Source organism: Bubalus kerabau, chromosome 9 (assembly GCF_029407905.1).
Source record: "Bubalus kerabau isolate K-KA32 ecotype Philippines breed swamp buffalo chromosome 9, PCC_UOA_SB_1v2, whole genome shotgun sequence".
NCBI classification, from domain to species: domain Eukaryota; kingdom Metazoa; phylum Chordata; class Mammalia; order Artiodactyla; family Bovidae; genus Bubalus; species Bubalus kerabau.
In genome coordinates this window covers 78,788,063-78,805,392 of record NC_073632.1, presented here as the reverse complement: position 1 = coordinate 78,805,392, position 17,330 = coordinate 78,788,063, and the positions used below count along the sequence as shown (strand labels likewise).

Here is a 17,330-nt window from a genome sequence, read left to right as displayed (position 1 = left end):
AGTGGAAAGAATTTTATTAGGATGTTTTATCTGAGACACTTTCAGAACATGCCTTTGTAAGACTGATTAGCTAAAGTCATACAATCAAGCATTTTAACCAAAAAGACTTCTTGGCTATTGTACACAGTGATGGGAAATAATATAATGTCTTATAATAAATTTCAAAAAACCAATAGCATTTCTCAGAAATAAAAAAGTGTAGACTATATTCCCAGGTATTACATAGCAACTGACATTTATATTTTATTCTGTCCACAGACACAACAGTTTCAAGGTATGTACTCAATTATATCTAATGGCAAAGGGTGATCTTTCATCAGGTTCTAAGGACAATACAAAACTAAGCAGAATAAACAATTTTAAGAGAAGAATTTTAAGAGAAGAATAGATAAGGTTTCTGCTCTGACTCATCTTTGTTAAATTTATGAGGCAGGTAAAATCTACTTTGGAGTCTCCCATTTGCCCTGTCTTTACTTCCTACCATCTCCTAGGAACCCCATCTCCTTCCTATGAGCTGCTAAACAGTAACTACTGACTGAATGAAAGCATGAACAATGAAACATACCATTCTCACACAGCTTCCCCTTTGAGATGGCAGTAGTTGAAGGCACAAGAGAAATTTTAGTACAGAGACAAGTACTTTGTAAAAAGGATAAAGTGCTAAGAGTGACATTTCAAGAAGGGAAGATTTATTCAGTTGGGAAAACTTCCTGGTGTCCCTCAATTAGCCCAAAGTAAAGGTCCTCTTATTGAGAAGAGTTCCTTCTCCATTTCCATGCAAAATCGATGTTGAGCAAGTCTTATAATGAACCTGCTGTCCAGCTTTTTTTTCTATCCACATACTAGCCTGAGTCTGCTGGCTAAATATTGTTGCCCACCTGGCCCAAGTATTAAATAGTTTTCCCAGTAGTCATGTACGGATGTGAGAGTTGGACCATAAAGAAAGCCGAGCATCGAAAAATTGATGCTTTTTTTTTATTAATTTATCTTTTATTGAAGGATAATTGCTTTACAGAATTTTGCTGTTTTCTGTCAAACCTCAACATGAACAGTGATGTTGGAGAAGACTCTTGAGAGTCACTTGAACTGCAAGAAATCAATCCTAAAAGAATCCTAAAAGAAATCAGTCCTAAATGTTCATTGGAAGGACTGGTGCTGAAGCTGAAATGCCAAAACTTTGGCCACCTGATGTGAAGAACTGACTCGTTGGAAAAGACCCTGATGCTGGGAAAGATTGAAGGCAAGAGGAGAAGGGGACAACAGAGGATGAGATGGTTGAATGGCATCACTGACTTGATGGGCATGAGTTTGAGCAAACTCCAGGAGTTGGTGGTGGACAGGGAGGCCTGACGTGCTGCAGTCCATGGGATTGCCAAGAGTCAAACAGGACTGAGCAACTGAACTGAAGTGAACTGAAATGGGAAATGGGGAACTGATGCGAACATTTCAAAGGATGGTTGTCAAGTACTTAAGAAACACAGTTGTGGGTGGTAAAATAGACAAGAGGCTACTAAAATAATTTGTGTCTCAAAGGAGGAGAGGAAGAACTTACAATAGCAGAGGTAAGTTGAGTTCACTTCTGTGGCTCAGCTGTGTCCAACACTTTGTGACCCCTTGGACTGCAGCACCCCAGGCCTCCCTGTCCATCACCAACTCCCGGAGTTCACTCAAACTCATGTCCATCGAGTCTGTGATGCCATCCAACCATCTTGTCCTCTGTCATCCTCCTCTCTTCCTGTCCCCAATCCCTCCCAGCATCAGGGTCTTTTCCATTGAGTCAGTTCTTTGCATCGGGTGGCCAAAGTATTGGAGTTTAAACTTCAGCATCAGTCTTTCCAATGAAGATTCAGGACTGATTTCATTTAGGATGGACCGGTTGGATCTCCTTGTAGTCCAAGGGACTCTCAAGAGTCTTTTCCAACATCACAGTTCAAAAGCATCAATTCTTTGGCATTCAACTTTCTTTATAGTCCAACTCTCACATCTGTAGATGACTACTGGAAAAACCATAGCTTTGACTAGACAAAGCTTTGTTGGAAAAGTAATGTCTCTGCTTTTTAATATGCTGTCTAATTGGTCATAATTTCTTCCAAGGAGCAAACGTCTTTTAATTTCATGGTTGTAGTCACCATCTGCAGTCATTTTGGAGCCCCTCAAAACAAAGTCTGCCACTTTTCCCACTGTTTCCCCATCTGTTTGCCATGAAATGATGGGACCAGATGCCATGATCTTAGTTTTCTGAAAGTTGAGCTTTAAGCCAACTTTTTCACTCTCCTCTTTCACTTATATCAAGAGGCTCTTTAGTTCTTCTTCATTTTCAGGCATAAGAGTAGTGTCATCTGCACATCTGAGGTTATTGATATTTCTCCCAGCAATCTTGATTCTGGCTGTGCTTCAGCCAGCCCAGCATTTCTCATGATGTACTCTGCATATGTTGGCAATTTGATCTCTGGTTCCTCTGCAAGAGAATACCAGAAAAACATCTATTTTGCTTTATTGACTATCAGTTCAGTCGCTCAGTCGTGTCCGAGTCTTTGCGACCCCATGAATCATACCACACCAGGCCTCCCTGTCCATCACCAACTCCCGGAGTTCACTCAGACTCACATACATCGAGTCTGTGGTGCCATCCAGCCATCTCATCCTCTGTCATCCCCTTCTCATCCTGTCCCCAATCCCTCCTAGCCTCAGAGTCTTTTCCAATGAGTCAACTCTTCACATGAGGTGGTCAAAGTACTGGAGTTTCAGCTTTAGCATCATTCCTTCCGAAGAAATCCCAGGACTGATCTTCAGAATGGACTGGTTGGATCTCCTTGCAGTCCAAGGGACTCTCAAGAGTCTTTTCCAACACCACAGTTCAAAAGCATCAATTCTTCGGCGCTCAGCCTTCTTCACAGTCCAACTGTCACATCCATACATGACCACTGGAAAAACCATAGCCTTGACTAGACAGACCTTTGTTGGCAAAGGAATGTCTCTCCTTTTGAACATGCTATGTAGGTTGGTCATAACTTTCCTTCCAAGGAGTAAGCATCTTTTAATTTCATGGCTGCAGTCATTATCTGCAGTGATTTTGGAGCCCAAAAAAAATAAAGTCTGACATTGTTTCCACTGTTTCCCCACCTATTTCCCATGAAGTGATGGTACCGGATGCCATGATCTTCATTTTCTGAATGTTGAGCTTTAAGCCAACTTTTTCACTCTCCTCTTTCACTTTCATCAAGAGGCTTTTGAGTTCCTCTTCACTTTCTTTCATAAGGGTGGTGTCCTCTGCATATCTGAAATTATTGATCTTTCTCCCGGCAATCTTGATTCCAGCTTGTGTTTCTTCCAGCCCAGTGTTTCTCATGATGTACTCTGCATAGAAGTTAAATAAGCAGGGTGACAATATACAGCCTTGATGTAATCCTTTTCCTATTTGGAACCAGTCTGTTGTCCCATGTCCAGTTCTAACTGTTGCTTCCTGACCTGCATACAGATTTCTCAAGAGGCAGGTCAGGTGGTCTGGTATTCCCATCTCTTTCAGAATTTCCCACAGTTTATTGTGATCCACATAGTCAAAGGCTTTGGTATAGTCAATAAAGCAGAAATAGATGTTTTTCTGGAACTCTCTTGCTTTTTCCATGATCCAGCGGATGTTGGCAACTTGATCTCTGGTTCCTCTGCCTTTTCTAAAACCAGCTTGAACATCAGGACGTTCACGGTTCACATATTGCTGAAGCCTGGCTTGGAGAATTTTGAGCATTACTTTACTAGCGTTTGAGATGAGTGCAATTGTGTGGTAGTTTGAGCATTCTTTGGCATTGCCTTTCTTTGGGATTGGAATGAAAACTGACCTTTTCTAGGCCTGTAGCCACCACTGGGTTTTCCAAATTTGCTGGCATATTGAGTGCAGCACTTTCACAGCATCATCTTTCAGGATTTGAAATAGCTCAACTGGAATTCCATCACCTCCACTAGCTTTGTTCGTAGTGATTCTTTCCAAGGCCCACTTGACTTCACATTCTAGGATGTCCGGCTTTAGGTCAGTGATCACACCATCGTGATTATCTGGGTCATGAAGATCTTTTTTGTACAGTTCTTCTGTGTATTCTTGCCACCTCTTCTTGATATCTTCTGCTTCTGTTACTTTCATACCATTTCTGTCCTTTATCGAGCCCATCTTTGCATGAAATGTTCCCTTGGTATCTCTAATTTTCTTGAAGAGAACTCTAGTCTTTCCCATTCTGTTGTTTTCCTCTATTTCTTTGCATTGATTGCTGAGGAAAACTTTCTTATCTCTTCTTGTTATTCTTTGGAACTCTGCATTCAGATGCTTATATCTTTCCTTTTCTCCATTGCTTTTCACTTTTCTTTTCACAGCTATTTGTAAGGCCTCCCCAGAGCGCCATTTTGCTTTTTTGCATTTCTTTTCCCTGGGGATGGTCTTGATCCCTGTCCCCTTACAATGTCACGAACCTCATTCCATAGTTCATCAGGCACTCTATCTATCAGATCTAGGCCCTTAAATCTATTTGTCACTTACACTGTATAATCATAAGGGATTTGATTTAGGTCATATGTCAAAGCCTTTGACTGTGTGGATCACAATAAATGGTGGAAAATTCTTCAAGAGATGGGAATATCAGACCACCTGACCTGTCTCTTGAGAAACCTATATGCAGGTCAGGAATCAACAGTTAGAACTGGACATGGAACAACAGACTGGTTACAAATAGGAAAAAGAGTACGTCAAGGCTGTATATTGTCACCATGCTTATTTAACTTATATGCAGAGTACATCATGAGAAACACTGGGCTGGAGGAAGCACAAGCTGGAATCAAGATTGCTGGGAGAAATATCAATAACCTCAGATATGCAGATGACACCACCCTTATGGTAGAAAGTGAAGAGGAACTAAGAAGCCTCTTGATGAAAGTGAAAGAGGAGAGTGAAAAAGTTGGCTTAAAGCTCAGCATTCAGATAACTAAGATCATGGTATCTGATCCCATCACTTCATGGGAAATAGATGGGGAAACAGTGGAAACAATGTCAGACTTTATTTTTCTGGGCTCCAAAATCACTGCAGATGGTGACTGCGTCATGAAATTAAAAGACGCTTACTCCTTGGAAGAAAAGCTATGACCAACCTAGATAGCATATTCAAAAGCAGAGACATTACTTTGCCAACAAAGGTTCGTCTAGTCAAGGCTATGGTTTTTCCGGTGGTCATGTATGGATGTGAGAGTTGGACTGTGAAGAAAGCTGAGCACGGAAGAATTGATGCTTTTGAACTGTAGTGTTGGAGAAGACTCTTGAGAGTCCCTTGGACTGCAAGAAGATCCAACCAGTCCATTCTAAAGGAGATCAGCCCTGGGATTTCTTTGGAAGGAATGATGCTAAAGCTGAAACTCCAGTACTTTGGCCACCTCATGCGAAGAATTGACTCATTGGAAAAGACTCTGATGCTGGGAGGGATTGGAGGCAGGAGGAGAAGGGGATGACAGAGGATGAGATGGCTGGATGGCACCACAGACTCGATGGACGTGAGTTTGAGTGAACTCCGGGAGTTGGTGATGGACATGGAGACCTGGCGTGGTGCGATTCATAGGGTCAAAAAAAGTCGGACATGACTGAGTGACTGAATTGAACTGAACTGTACTCTGCATATAAGTTAAATAAGCAGGGTGACAATATACAGCCTTGATGTACTCCTTTCCCAATTTGGAACCAGTCTGCTGTTCCATGTCCAGTTCTAACTGTTGCTTGTTGACTTGCATACAGATTTCTCATGAGGAAGGTCAGGTGATCTGGTATTCCCATCTCTCAAAGAATTTTCCACAATTTGTTTTGATCCACATAGTCAAAGCCTTTGGTGTAGTCAATAAAGAAGAAGTAGATGTTTTTCTGGAACTCTCTTGCTTTTTCAATGATTTCCAACAGATGTTGGCAATTTGATCTCTGGTTCCTCTGCCTTTTCTAAAACCAGCTTGAACATCTGGAAGTTCGGTTCACATACTGTTGAAATCTGGCTTGAAGAATTTTGAGCATTAGTTTACTAGTGTGTGAGATGAGTGCAATTGTGTGATAGTTTGAGCATTCTTTGGCATTGGTTTTCTTTGGGACTGGAATGAAAACTGCCCTTTTCCAGTCCTGTGGCCACTGCTGAGTTTTCCAAATTTGCTGGCATATTGAGTGCAGCCCTTGAACAGCATCATCTTTTAGGATTTGAAGTAGCTCAACTGGAATTCCACCACTGCCACTGGCTTTGTTCATAGTGATGGTTTATAAGGCCCACTTGACTTTGCATTCCAGGATGTTTGGCTCTAGGTGAATGATCACACCATCGTGATTATCTGGGTTGTGAGATCTTTTTTGTATGCTTACTGAGTAGCAGATATATCCTAAGCTTTATGGCAGGTGTATAGCAGGCAATCACATATACTCCTATGCCCATAAAAACACCAGTATGCTGAGGAATCCCACATGATCATATCAGGCACAATTTTCTTCCTGAGCTAAAAATATGCAGGCTAACCTACTCAGTGAAGAACCTCAGTTTTATGTTCTTCTACCCAATCCCAACTTAATCCATCATCATCCCCTCAAATGTACCTTTTGTCCTACATACTGTATCTTTCTTTATGGCAAGCTAAACACCTGGGAATCATCCTTGATTCCTGCTTCCATTATGCACCCCAAATCTTTACATCCTCTTTAAATTCTGTATGTTATATTGTCTTTAATTTGTATGTTAAATTGTCTTTAAATTCTGTATGTTATATTGTCAGATAATAGGGGGGGCGGGCAAGGTTACTGAATAAGAGTGGGGTGAAAACAAGTTAGGTTTGAGAATTGAGAGTGAAGAAAAAGTAGCACTACCCAGAAGAATTCGGTTGACCATTAACTGAGTAATTGTTTTCATGCACATCTTTAATATGTTTCATTTTTATATCAAGGTATTTTCACTACTTTTATCCTTAATGGCAGATTATGCTTTAATTTTTAAGTATTAAACATAATGTAAAGGAAAAAATTCTTCATCACTTATTTGTTTTGTAGAGTTGCTTCCTATTTGCTTTAAAGGATCAAAGGTAACTTTTCTCCTCAGACTTGAAATACTTTAATGGGGTGGCTCAGAATGGTACCACTCAGGTGGTAAAGAATCTGCCTGCAATGCAAGAGACTGGGGTTCAATTCCTGGGTCAGGAAGATCCCCTAGAAAAGGGAATGGCTACCCACCAAGTATTCTTTTTTTTTCTTTCTGTAGACAAACACATCATTTTTCCTTTTTATTTTAGATGAGGGATACAATTACAATAAATCTCCTACATAGAAACAAGTTTTGTTCTAAGAGCATATTCATAAATCCAATTTGTTTAGGTCCGATGAAGTTAGCCTAGGTACCCAACTAACATAATCGTTTATATAGTACTGTAATGTAATAGGTTTATAATACTTTCCACAGAAATAATACAAAGAAGGCAAACAAACAAAGCACAAAAAATAAAGAAAATATTTTTAATCTTATAATACAGTACCTTGAAAAGTACATTAATACAGTACCACAGCCACTCCAGTATTTTTGCCTGGAAAATTCCATGGACAGCAGAGCCTGGTGGGCTACAGTCCATGGGGTCCCAAAAAGTTGGACAAAACTGAGTGATTAACACTTTACAGTCTTTAGTCTGCCTCTGCAATTCTCTAATTTCCTGTTGATACCCGGAGGGCAAAATTCTGTGTCCAGAAAGGATATTACCAGCAGAACTGCCTGGCCCTCCGCTCCCAATTGTCCCATCAGATAGTTAGACAGTTGCCTCTGCTTGACATTCTTTGCTTCATTTAGTTGCTGTTACAAAGAGATAATTTAGTTTCAGAAGCGAATCAGACAGGGCCCTTCCATGGGTTGCCACTAGTCCAGCAGCACTGAACCCTGCTATCGGGTTTTGAGCTCTGTTGCTGCAGTTTTGGAATTTGTAATAATTTTATCTTTGAATTGTATTTTGTATGTGAAGTTGGAAGGGACCATGGAGCATGTGCGGGGTCTTGGAACCTGGAATCACATTACCTGTGATTGTCTCCCATTATATCCCTTTCTCCCTGGGAGGGGTTTTCATCCACCTGCTCCTCACACCCTGGCTCTTTGGGCCCAGTCCAGGGTCTCCTTCCTTACTCTGACCTACTACCACCGCCATTCCTTTTCCACCCTGCGCGAGGACCGGAGGTGACGTCAGGAAGGCTGTGGTCAGGTGCGCACTCCAGCAGTCTCACTGTAGGCATGCATGGCAGGTGTTATTCCATCTCAGGTTGGTAGGGCCACAGCACGTTCCAGTAGAGACTCAGTGGGCCAAGCCCCTCACCTACCCCAATTCATGCATTGTGTGGGTCCTGATGTGGAGGCTGCAGTCCCAGGGGGTTGTCTGTCTGTCTTTGGTTGAGGCGGCAGGCCCAGGAGAAGGGTAGATGCCTGGCTCAGCTTCCTCACCCCAAACAGAGCCTGGACTATTGTTTCAGTGGTTGGTGAGAGGGGGAGCCTGGCAGTGGGTGGGCCACTGAGTTGCAGAACAGGGTCTTCAGGCACCTATGAAGACCTGCACTTGACCTGTTAATGTCTCCATGTCCAAGAGAGTGAGGCATTCCACAGTAAAAATCAAATATCTTGGCAAGTCGAGAGAAACTGCAGAGAATGGGAAAAATTTGTGAATGTGAGGGCACTATTTTTCATATTTCTGAACAAAGATCTCCAGATTGTTATTTTGTTCCAGATCCTGCAAATTGTGCAGCCAGTCTTATAAATAGGCAATAGGTAACATTATTGCCAAATACAGAATGAGGCTATTTTGGAACAGTTGAATTAAAATAGATTTCTTGGATGTGAAAATTGTGTTTTGATAAAGTAAAAGGGCACAGAGTAATATGTTTTGCCAAAAAACTTTTTAATTATGATCCACAAAAGTAAGTTTCTTTTCATCAGTCACACCTTACACTACAGGGATTACTTGTGAGGAATTTATAATGGGCAAAGTTTATTGGCTGGCTTTCTAAAGCACCCTAGGTGTTACCTTTTCAGATAACATGAAGGCTGAGGTCCATTGAGAGGTGACTTTTTAAATGTGCCATTGTTGCATGTGATTATCCTTTGCAAGGAAGAAGTTCACAGGTGTAAAGGGCCAGGCATTTAAATTAAATTTCTTCAATTATTCAGATAATGTGATTTCTGAATAACCATAGTAGATTTGCTTAAAGTTAACTACCTATGAGATTTAGATACAGAGAAATAATTATATAAACACAGAAGGAATAAATCTCAGAATTTTAAAAATTCTTTTAATTTCTTTACATAAAAAATGGAAAATAGATGTAATATGAGGAAGTTTTAAAAAGCACTATTCAAGTATGCAGTTTTATTTATTTAACTTTCAGAACTGAACCATTTTTTCCAAAGGGCAGGAAAAAAGCAAGCATCCAACTGCAGAACCATGACCAGTAATCTTTCCCAACCTGATACCCTGCAGTTCTGCTATGAGAATGTGAACAGATCTTGTATTAAATCTTCCTACTCACCTGCATCTCGGGTGATTCTGTACACAGTGTTTGGCTTTGGGTCTTTATTGGCTATCTTTGGAAACTTCTTGGTGATGATGTCAGTTCTTCACTTCAAGCAGCTTCATTCGCCAGCCAATTTCTTGATCGCCTCTCTGGCCTGCGCAGACTTTCTGGTGGGAGTGACCGTGATGCCCTTCAGCATGGTCAGGTCCGTGGAGAGCTGCTGGTACTTTGGAGCCCGATTTTGTGCCCTTCACAGTTCCTGTGATGTGGCGTTTTGTTACTCTTCTCTCTTCCACTTGTGCTTCATCTCCATCGACAGGTACATTGCTGTTACTGACCCCCTGGTCTATCCCACCAAGTTCACAGTGTCTGTGTCAGGAGTATGCATCAGCATCTCCTGGATCCTGCCCATTGTGTACAGCGGAGCTGTGTTCTACACAGGTGTCAGTGACGATGGGATGGAGGAATTAGTAAGTGCTCTCAACTGTATAGGCGGTTGTCAAATTGTTGTAAATCAAGAATGGGTTTTGATAAGTGTTCTGATATTTTTTATACCTTCCCTCATTATGGTAATTCTTTATGGTAAGATTTTTATTGTAGCTAAACAACAAGCTCTAAAAATTGAAAATACTGGCAGCAAAGCAGAATCAGAGAGCTACAAATTCAGAGTGGCCAAGAGAGAGAGAAAAGCAGCTAAAACCCTGGGGGTCACAGTAGTAGCATTTATGATTTCATGGTTACCATATACAATTGATATATTAATTGATGCCTTTATGGGTTTCATAACCCCGGCCTATATTTATGAGATTTGCTGTTGGGGTGCCTATTATAACTCAGCCATGAACCCTTTGATTTATGCTTTATTTTACCCTTGGTTTAGGAAAGCCATGAAAGTCATTTTAACTGGGGGATTTTTTAATGATAGTTCATCAACCATTAGTTTATTTTCAGAATGAATGAGAGCACTAAGTTGAAAATTTAGGACTATTTTTAATATTATGAATTTATGGTGAAATTAGACACAAAAAATGAATAAAGCCTTTCAAAATTGGGGAAATATTTATTTTTTTCAAGTTAGCCAGGAACAAAGTTGCAGGCAGGTGTTTTAATCATAAGATGTAAATATATTTACATTGTAGAGATATTTATTGCACTAAATAATAAATGATAAAGCGCTTTACCTGTGTCACCTGTCTCAACACTCTGCACATGCTCTTACCACATGCACTTGTCTCTTTCCATTTCATTGAATCCTGAATCTCATTTTTCATTGTCAAATCTGTAATAATTTTCTCATTTATGATCAACTTTCATATAGCTTTCAATGGTTCTTTTTTCTCAGTCTTTTGCAACATTATATTATGTTACTAGGGTTTTCATGACAAAGTGTCAACAGATGGAGTAGTTTAATCAACAGAAATTATTTTCTCCTAGTTTTAGAGGTTAGAATTCCAAGATCAATGTGTCAGTAGTTTGTTTCTTATGAGGACCCCTCTCCTTGGACTGCAGATGGCTGTCTTCTCTCTGTGTTCTCTCATGGTCCTTGCTACGTGAGAGTCTGCATCCTAATCTCCTTTTCTAAGAATACCAGTCATGTTGGATTAGGGCTCATCCTTAAGAACTCATTTTAATTTAATTACCTTTTCAAAGATCTTGTCTCCAAATACAGTTATACTGCTTAATACTGGGAATTAGGACTTCAGCATGTGAATTAGGGGTGAGGGGACCTGATTCAGCCCGTATCAGACAGTCTAGGCTCAGTAACATTACATAAGGCTTCCTAGATGGCGCTAGTGATAAAGAACCCACCTGCCAGTGCAGGAGATGTAAGACGCAGGTTCAGTTCCTTGCTTTGGAAGATCCCTTGGAGAAGGGCATGGCAACTCACTCCAGTATTCATGCTGGAAAATCCCATGGACAGAGGAGCCCCGCAGGTGGGCTACAATTCTTAGGGTATCAAAGAGTGGGACACAACTGAAGGGACTTAACACACACACACACAAGTGTCTGTACCTCTATCTCCTCTGTACCTTCCTGGAGCTTTTGGAGCAGCAGGTAAGACTTTCCTGCTTAATAGCTGGGTAGAATCTTGGAATGTTCACTTGCAGTATTGTGGAAGCGGTAATTCTGCTTTGGAATCAGATATAAGTTACAGATATAAGTTACGCAGATGTAGAAAACTGTGGAAAAATTGTACCACAAAAAGACTGGCATAATGATCATTCAGTTCAGTTCAGTCGCTCAGGCGTGTCCAACTCTTGGCGACCCCATGAATTACAGCACGCCAGGCCTTCCTGTCCATCACCAACTCCGGGAGTTCACTCAGACTCATGTCCATCAAGTCAGTGATGCCGTCCAGCCATCTCATCCTCTGTCATCCCCTTCTCCTCCTGCCCCCAATCCCTCCCAGCATCAGAGTCTCTTCCAGTGAGTCAACTCTTCACATGAGGTGGCCAAAGTATTGGAGTTTCAGCTTCAGCATCAGTCTTTCCAATGAACACCCAGGACTGATCTCCTTTAGGATGGGCTGGTTGGATCTCCTTGCAGTCCAAGGGACTCTCAAGAGTCTTCTCCAACACCACAGTTCAAAAGCATCAATTCTTCAGCACTCAGCCTTCTTCACAGTACAACTCTCACACCCATACATGACCACTGGAAAAACCATAGCCTTGACTAGACGGACCTTTGTTGGCAAAGTAATGTCTCTGCTTTTGAATATGCTATCTAGGTTGGTCATAACTTTCCTTCCAAGGAGTAAGCGTCTTTTAATTTCATGGCTGCAATCATCATCATTAGCTAATGTAAAATCTGCATGTGAAAGCAATTATCACTAACAGTGACAATTTATGCACCAATTTTTCTCACTTGAAGGTAAAGTGTAATTCACATCCCCATTTATTCTCAGCAGTTTTCTCACATAAATGTAGTCTGTATTTACTTCTCTGGGATATTGTAGGGTCAAGAATTTTATGCTTTTTACAAAAATTTTTATATTAATGAGAGTACAAACAGTGCATGTTGTAAGTTTACATGTTGATCTCTGGAATATTTTACATTATTGATTCAATAAGAGATTTTGGAATGCATTTCTGGAATATTTTGTATAATGAAACTAAGTTGTAATAAAGTACTGGAATGTAAGCCTTTTTCTTTTGGATTGTTCTGTGCTGTCATTTCAGTTAAAATGGTTGAAGTTATTTTTCTCATTGGTTTTCACCAAGTCTTTTTATTGTTATCAAACAAATACTGAACAGTAATTATATGCAAATGCCTGTGTCAAGGATGGCTAAGGATTTAAAAAATATACTTTGTCTAGTATTTTCCTCAAGGGAAATAATTTTTGTAGGTAATATGGACAATGCATTTTCAATTATATTTTTGAGGCTTAGAAGAGTACCATAGATGTTAAATCCTGTAAGCAGAGGACTAGTTGCCATTACCAGACTGGTACTTGGTATTGGTCTTTCCTATAACATTGTTTTCTCACCCACATATGGTCCCATGGCTTTAATTTGTTAGAAATTATTAATGAGGACTTAAAATATTGTTAAAGAGACCTTATTTTTGAGTAGAAAGAACTTTTGAGATGTCTTCAAGCATGTTTCAACTTGTATAGGCAGATTGGAGTGTGAAAGCTATTTTGGATTGTGGGATTAATTTCCTTAAGTGGAAGACTGGGCTTGGGAAAAGAGAAAGACAATCTACAAAGAATAGATGAGTGGCCTGGTAACAATAAATACATTTTCATGCTATCACTTCCTATCCTTAATAAATTAGATTAGCTGTAGCAGATTTTTAAGAAAAGACATAATCTATTTTTAGAGTATAGAGGACAATAGAAAAAATTAAGTGAAAGAGTTGGATCATATTATAGTTCAAAGAAGAAGGGGACGACAGAGGATGAGATGGTTGGATGGCATCACCGACTCAATGGACATGGGTTTGGGTGGACTCTGGGAGTTGGTGATGGACAGGGAGGCCTGGCGTGCTGCGGTTCATGGGGTCGCAGAGCCGGACACGACTGAGTGACTGAACTGAACTGATAGTTCCATTCAATAAATGTCACAGAGAATTGCACTGTTACTAAATTAAATTATAGATAATGTATATGACGAGACCAAAGGAAAATTAAACTTTTTAAAGTTTATCCTATGGGTAAGCAAAATATTATATTGTTACAAATGACACCAAAATCTCAATGTAATTCTAAATATGAAATTCACTTGAACATGAAGTGAGTATGTGGAATACAACAAAAGAAAATAAGAGAGCAGATTCTGTCATACACTTCATGATAGTCTTTTCTCAATATGACTATCCCAGATATGCCCATCATGGCTTTCTAATAAAAACTTACAATGCCTTGATGGTATTGACACCACATTATAACCTCCTGGGTCTTAGATGACTAAATTAGAGTTGGCAACATGATTCCAGAAAAATTCATCAGTAGGTAGGGATGAATCTATTATATTGTCTATTATATTATACTCAAGAGAGAAAGGACAAAGACTCAGGCCATGTTAATACTGAGCATTTGAATGAAGTTCCTGGATCTTCCCTAAGTTCTATGCAAAGTTTTGATTGCTCATTGTTTCAATGTTAACATGGTAAAAATATATCTATCACTGAAATTCAACATATACTCAGAAGTAAAATTTTAGGAGCACTCTTTTTAAGGTTCAGACAAAGAAAAAATGGTCCAATGTTATCACATTTTATAAATGCTATTTTATAAGTACTAGTTAATACAATTAGACAAGCTATATAAATAGACATGGAAATTCAAAAATGAAAAATTAGTGTATCATCGTTTGCAGATGATGTGACTAAAAAATAATTTAAGTCTGCCTTGATATTATTGAGATATTATTGAGAAACAAGTTCTGGACACCAAATGCCTTCGCCTGCCATACAAATAGAGATTATAAACATATATTTCCCACAATTGTTTAATTTACTTGAGGTGGAAAAGCACTCTGTGACTTTGAATTATACCATATATATCCCCTAAGAAAAGTTTCCTGTTATGTTTTTTAAAAATCCTACACAAGGGCTTCACTGGCAGTCCAGTGGTTAAGATTCTGAGTTTCCACTGCAGGGAGCATGGGTCTGTCTTTCATGGGGAGCGACACAGCCAAAAAAAAAAAAAAAATTCTATAAGAAAGATGTCTGCTTCCAGCTCACATCGTATAAAATGACTGAGAACTTTGAATTCTGGAGGTAGTATCAGACACACCTTTCAAAGCTGAAGGCAACATAAAATAAAAATATTTTTAGTTGAAAAAAAAAGAGTGTTCATTGCCAGCACACCATCACACACAAAGAAACTAAACCAAGTTCTCCATGGAGAAGAAAACCGATTCCAGAGGAAACACTGAAAGGTAGGAAATAACGAAGAATATCGCAAAGTATAAAGAAGAGAAAACTTAATACGTGCTAAACTAAAATAAATGTCTTTTGGGATTTAAGTAAAATCTTTTGGGATTTAATTAAATTTAAATTAAATTATTTAAATAAAATAAATGACAACAGTTATCAAAAGAGGTGGGGGAGATAATAAGTTTAAATATTTAGCTGTGATACCTGGCAATTTTTTGCACTGCTTGGAATTCATAAAATTTAATTAATCAACAATACATACTGAAACTCTTGGGTATCTGCCAACAGAATGATAAAAGTGATATTTATAATTTCATACCAGGGAAAGATTGAATAATAATAAAAATTAATTAAAATAAGTCAAGAACACTTAAAAGAACAAAGAAAAAAATTTGATGATTAGAAAAAACAGTAATACAATCCATTTAAACCCAAACACATCAACAATCATATTAAATATATACACAGTAATCATTCAAATTTACAATAAACTTATTGGATTGGATTTTAAAAATTCAGCTTTGAATTCCTTTCTTTACCCTCGGTTTAAGGGAGAATTAAAACAATATAACTGGTCAAGATTAAAAATTTATCAATATAAATTTGTTTTCTGGATAAGAAATTAAAATAAGGAAATTTAATTTAAAAAATTTCCATTTTTAATGGCATAGAATATAGTGTTGGGTATAATTTCAAATTTGGGAAAAGCTGTTCCTCAAATTCAATGAAACAAACATTGTTTAAAGTGAGTTTCTTCAACCATCTCCTAGAAATGTGTTTCCAAAAGCACGTTGGTCATCTTTCCTTACTGGTAAGATTTTTTACTTTTCCATTTCCCAGTCTTCTGGTGAATACATTTTTTGGTATTTTCACCCTTCATGCTCACCTCCCTATTATTTTCAATGCTCATTTTCTTCTTCCTATTTTTCTCTTAACATCATGTTTCAAAATTTAAAATTTCCATATAATAAAAAATCAAGTTGTGAATAAGAGAAACTTGAAATACCTCTTTAGAACATCTATTCTATTTTGATTGCTTTGGCTGAAATGAGGAATAAGTAGGATTATTTTCCTAACACTTCAGACTTGCAAGGCCAGACTCTGTTGGCACACGAAGAAACGATGTTCAATAGATTTGAGGTAGTTCTGGACAATAGCAAAACTTCCTTGCATCCAGGAATAAGAGTAGGAAGGATAATTGGAGACCAAAAATTAGTAAGAAAATAGTGAAGGTCTATTGGGAAGGGTAACCCATCTCTCTGAATATGGTCTGAGTTGAGAGTGATAATAAATGATAAGCCCATGTAATTGGTTATAGAATCCCTATATGAAGATCCACATCCTAAACCCTAGAACCCATCAATGCTAATCTTATTTGAAAAAAGAAAGCTCTTGAAGATGTGATTAAGAACCTTTAGGTAGAAAAATTATCCTGGATTATTTGAGTGAATACTAAAGGCATAACCCTGCATGTTCATCTAAGGAAGAGGCACTAGGAGATTACCCACAGAGAGAAAAAGGTGATGTGATAACAGGAGCAGAGATTAGAGTGATGAGGCCACAAGCCAAAGACTGCTGAAAGTCAGCAGAAACTAAAGGAGGCTGGGGATGGATTCTTTCCTAGACCCTCCAGAAGAAGCGTGGTCCTGGTAACACCTTGATTTGGGATTCTATGATTTTGGCCTCTAGAACTATCAGGGAATACCTTTCTGTTGTTTCAGGCTACCAAGTTTGTGGTGATTTCTTGTAGCAGTGACAGAAAACTGATAGAGTCAAGTATGTTTGAAGGGAGAAGATCCAAGCGTAGGGGGAGCTCATTCTCCATTTTCTGGACAGAAGTCAATAAGAATGGAGACCATGGGGCGGAAATGGTCACCTAGGCTGTCTACAGACGTAGCCTGACAGATCATCTCACCACTCTGCCACAGAACAGGGACAGTAGAAGATTCCTGAGCTGCTGAGAGTAGCATGCAGTCATGACAGGTCCTAGAAATCCCCAAGTGTCCCATGGCCCCATGTGTACAAGCATAGCTGAAGAATCCATTTCTCTGAGAAGTGAAAGTTTTCCCAACACCACTTACTGAAGAGACTGTCCTTTCCCCATTTGTGTCACAGATTGCCTGTTCTGTCACAGATGAGCTGACCATAAGCGTGAGTTTATCTTGGGGCTCTCTATTCAGAGGCCATCGATCTGTGTATGTGTTTTTGTGTCACTTTAGCTTCGTAGTATCATTTGAAGTCAAGGAACATGATACTTCCAGCTTTGTTCTTTTTCTCATCACTTTACATCTTTCATATGTGTTAATTTTAGCTTGAAGCACATTATTCTTGCTATTTTCTGTCTGTCTCTCATATTACATGAATACACCCTTAAAGGGCAGGGGATGTTTCTTGTGTACTCTCCTATCTTTAAGACTCT

The 17,330-nt window shown here is 39.1% G+C and overlaps 1 protein-coding gene across 1 annotated transcript; it reads left to right on the top strand.

Moving 5' to 3' along the window:
• Nucleotides 1–9,459: 9,459 nt before the first annotated feature.
• LOC129619431 (trace amine-associated receptor 8-like) lies at nucleotides 9,460–10,485 on the top strand. The gene has a single exon (XM_055534674.1). The coding sequence runs from the start codon at nucleotides 9,460–9,462 to the stop codon at nucleotides 10,483–10,485; it is 1,026 nt and encodes a 341-aa protein (XP_055390649.1).
• Nucleotides 10,486–17,330: the final 6,845 nt, after the last annotated feature.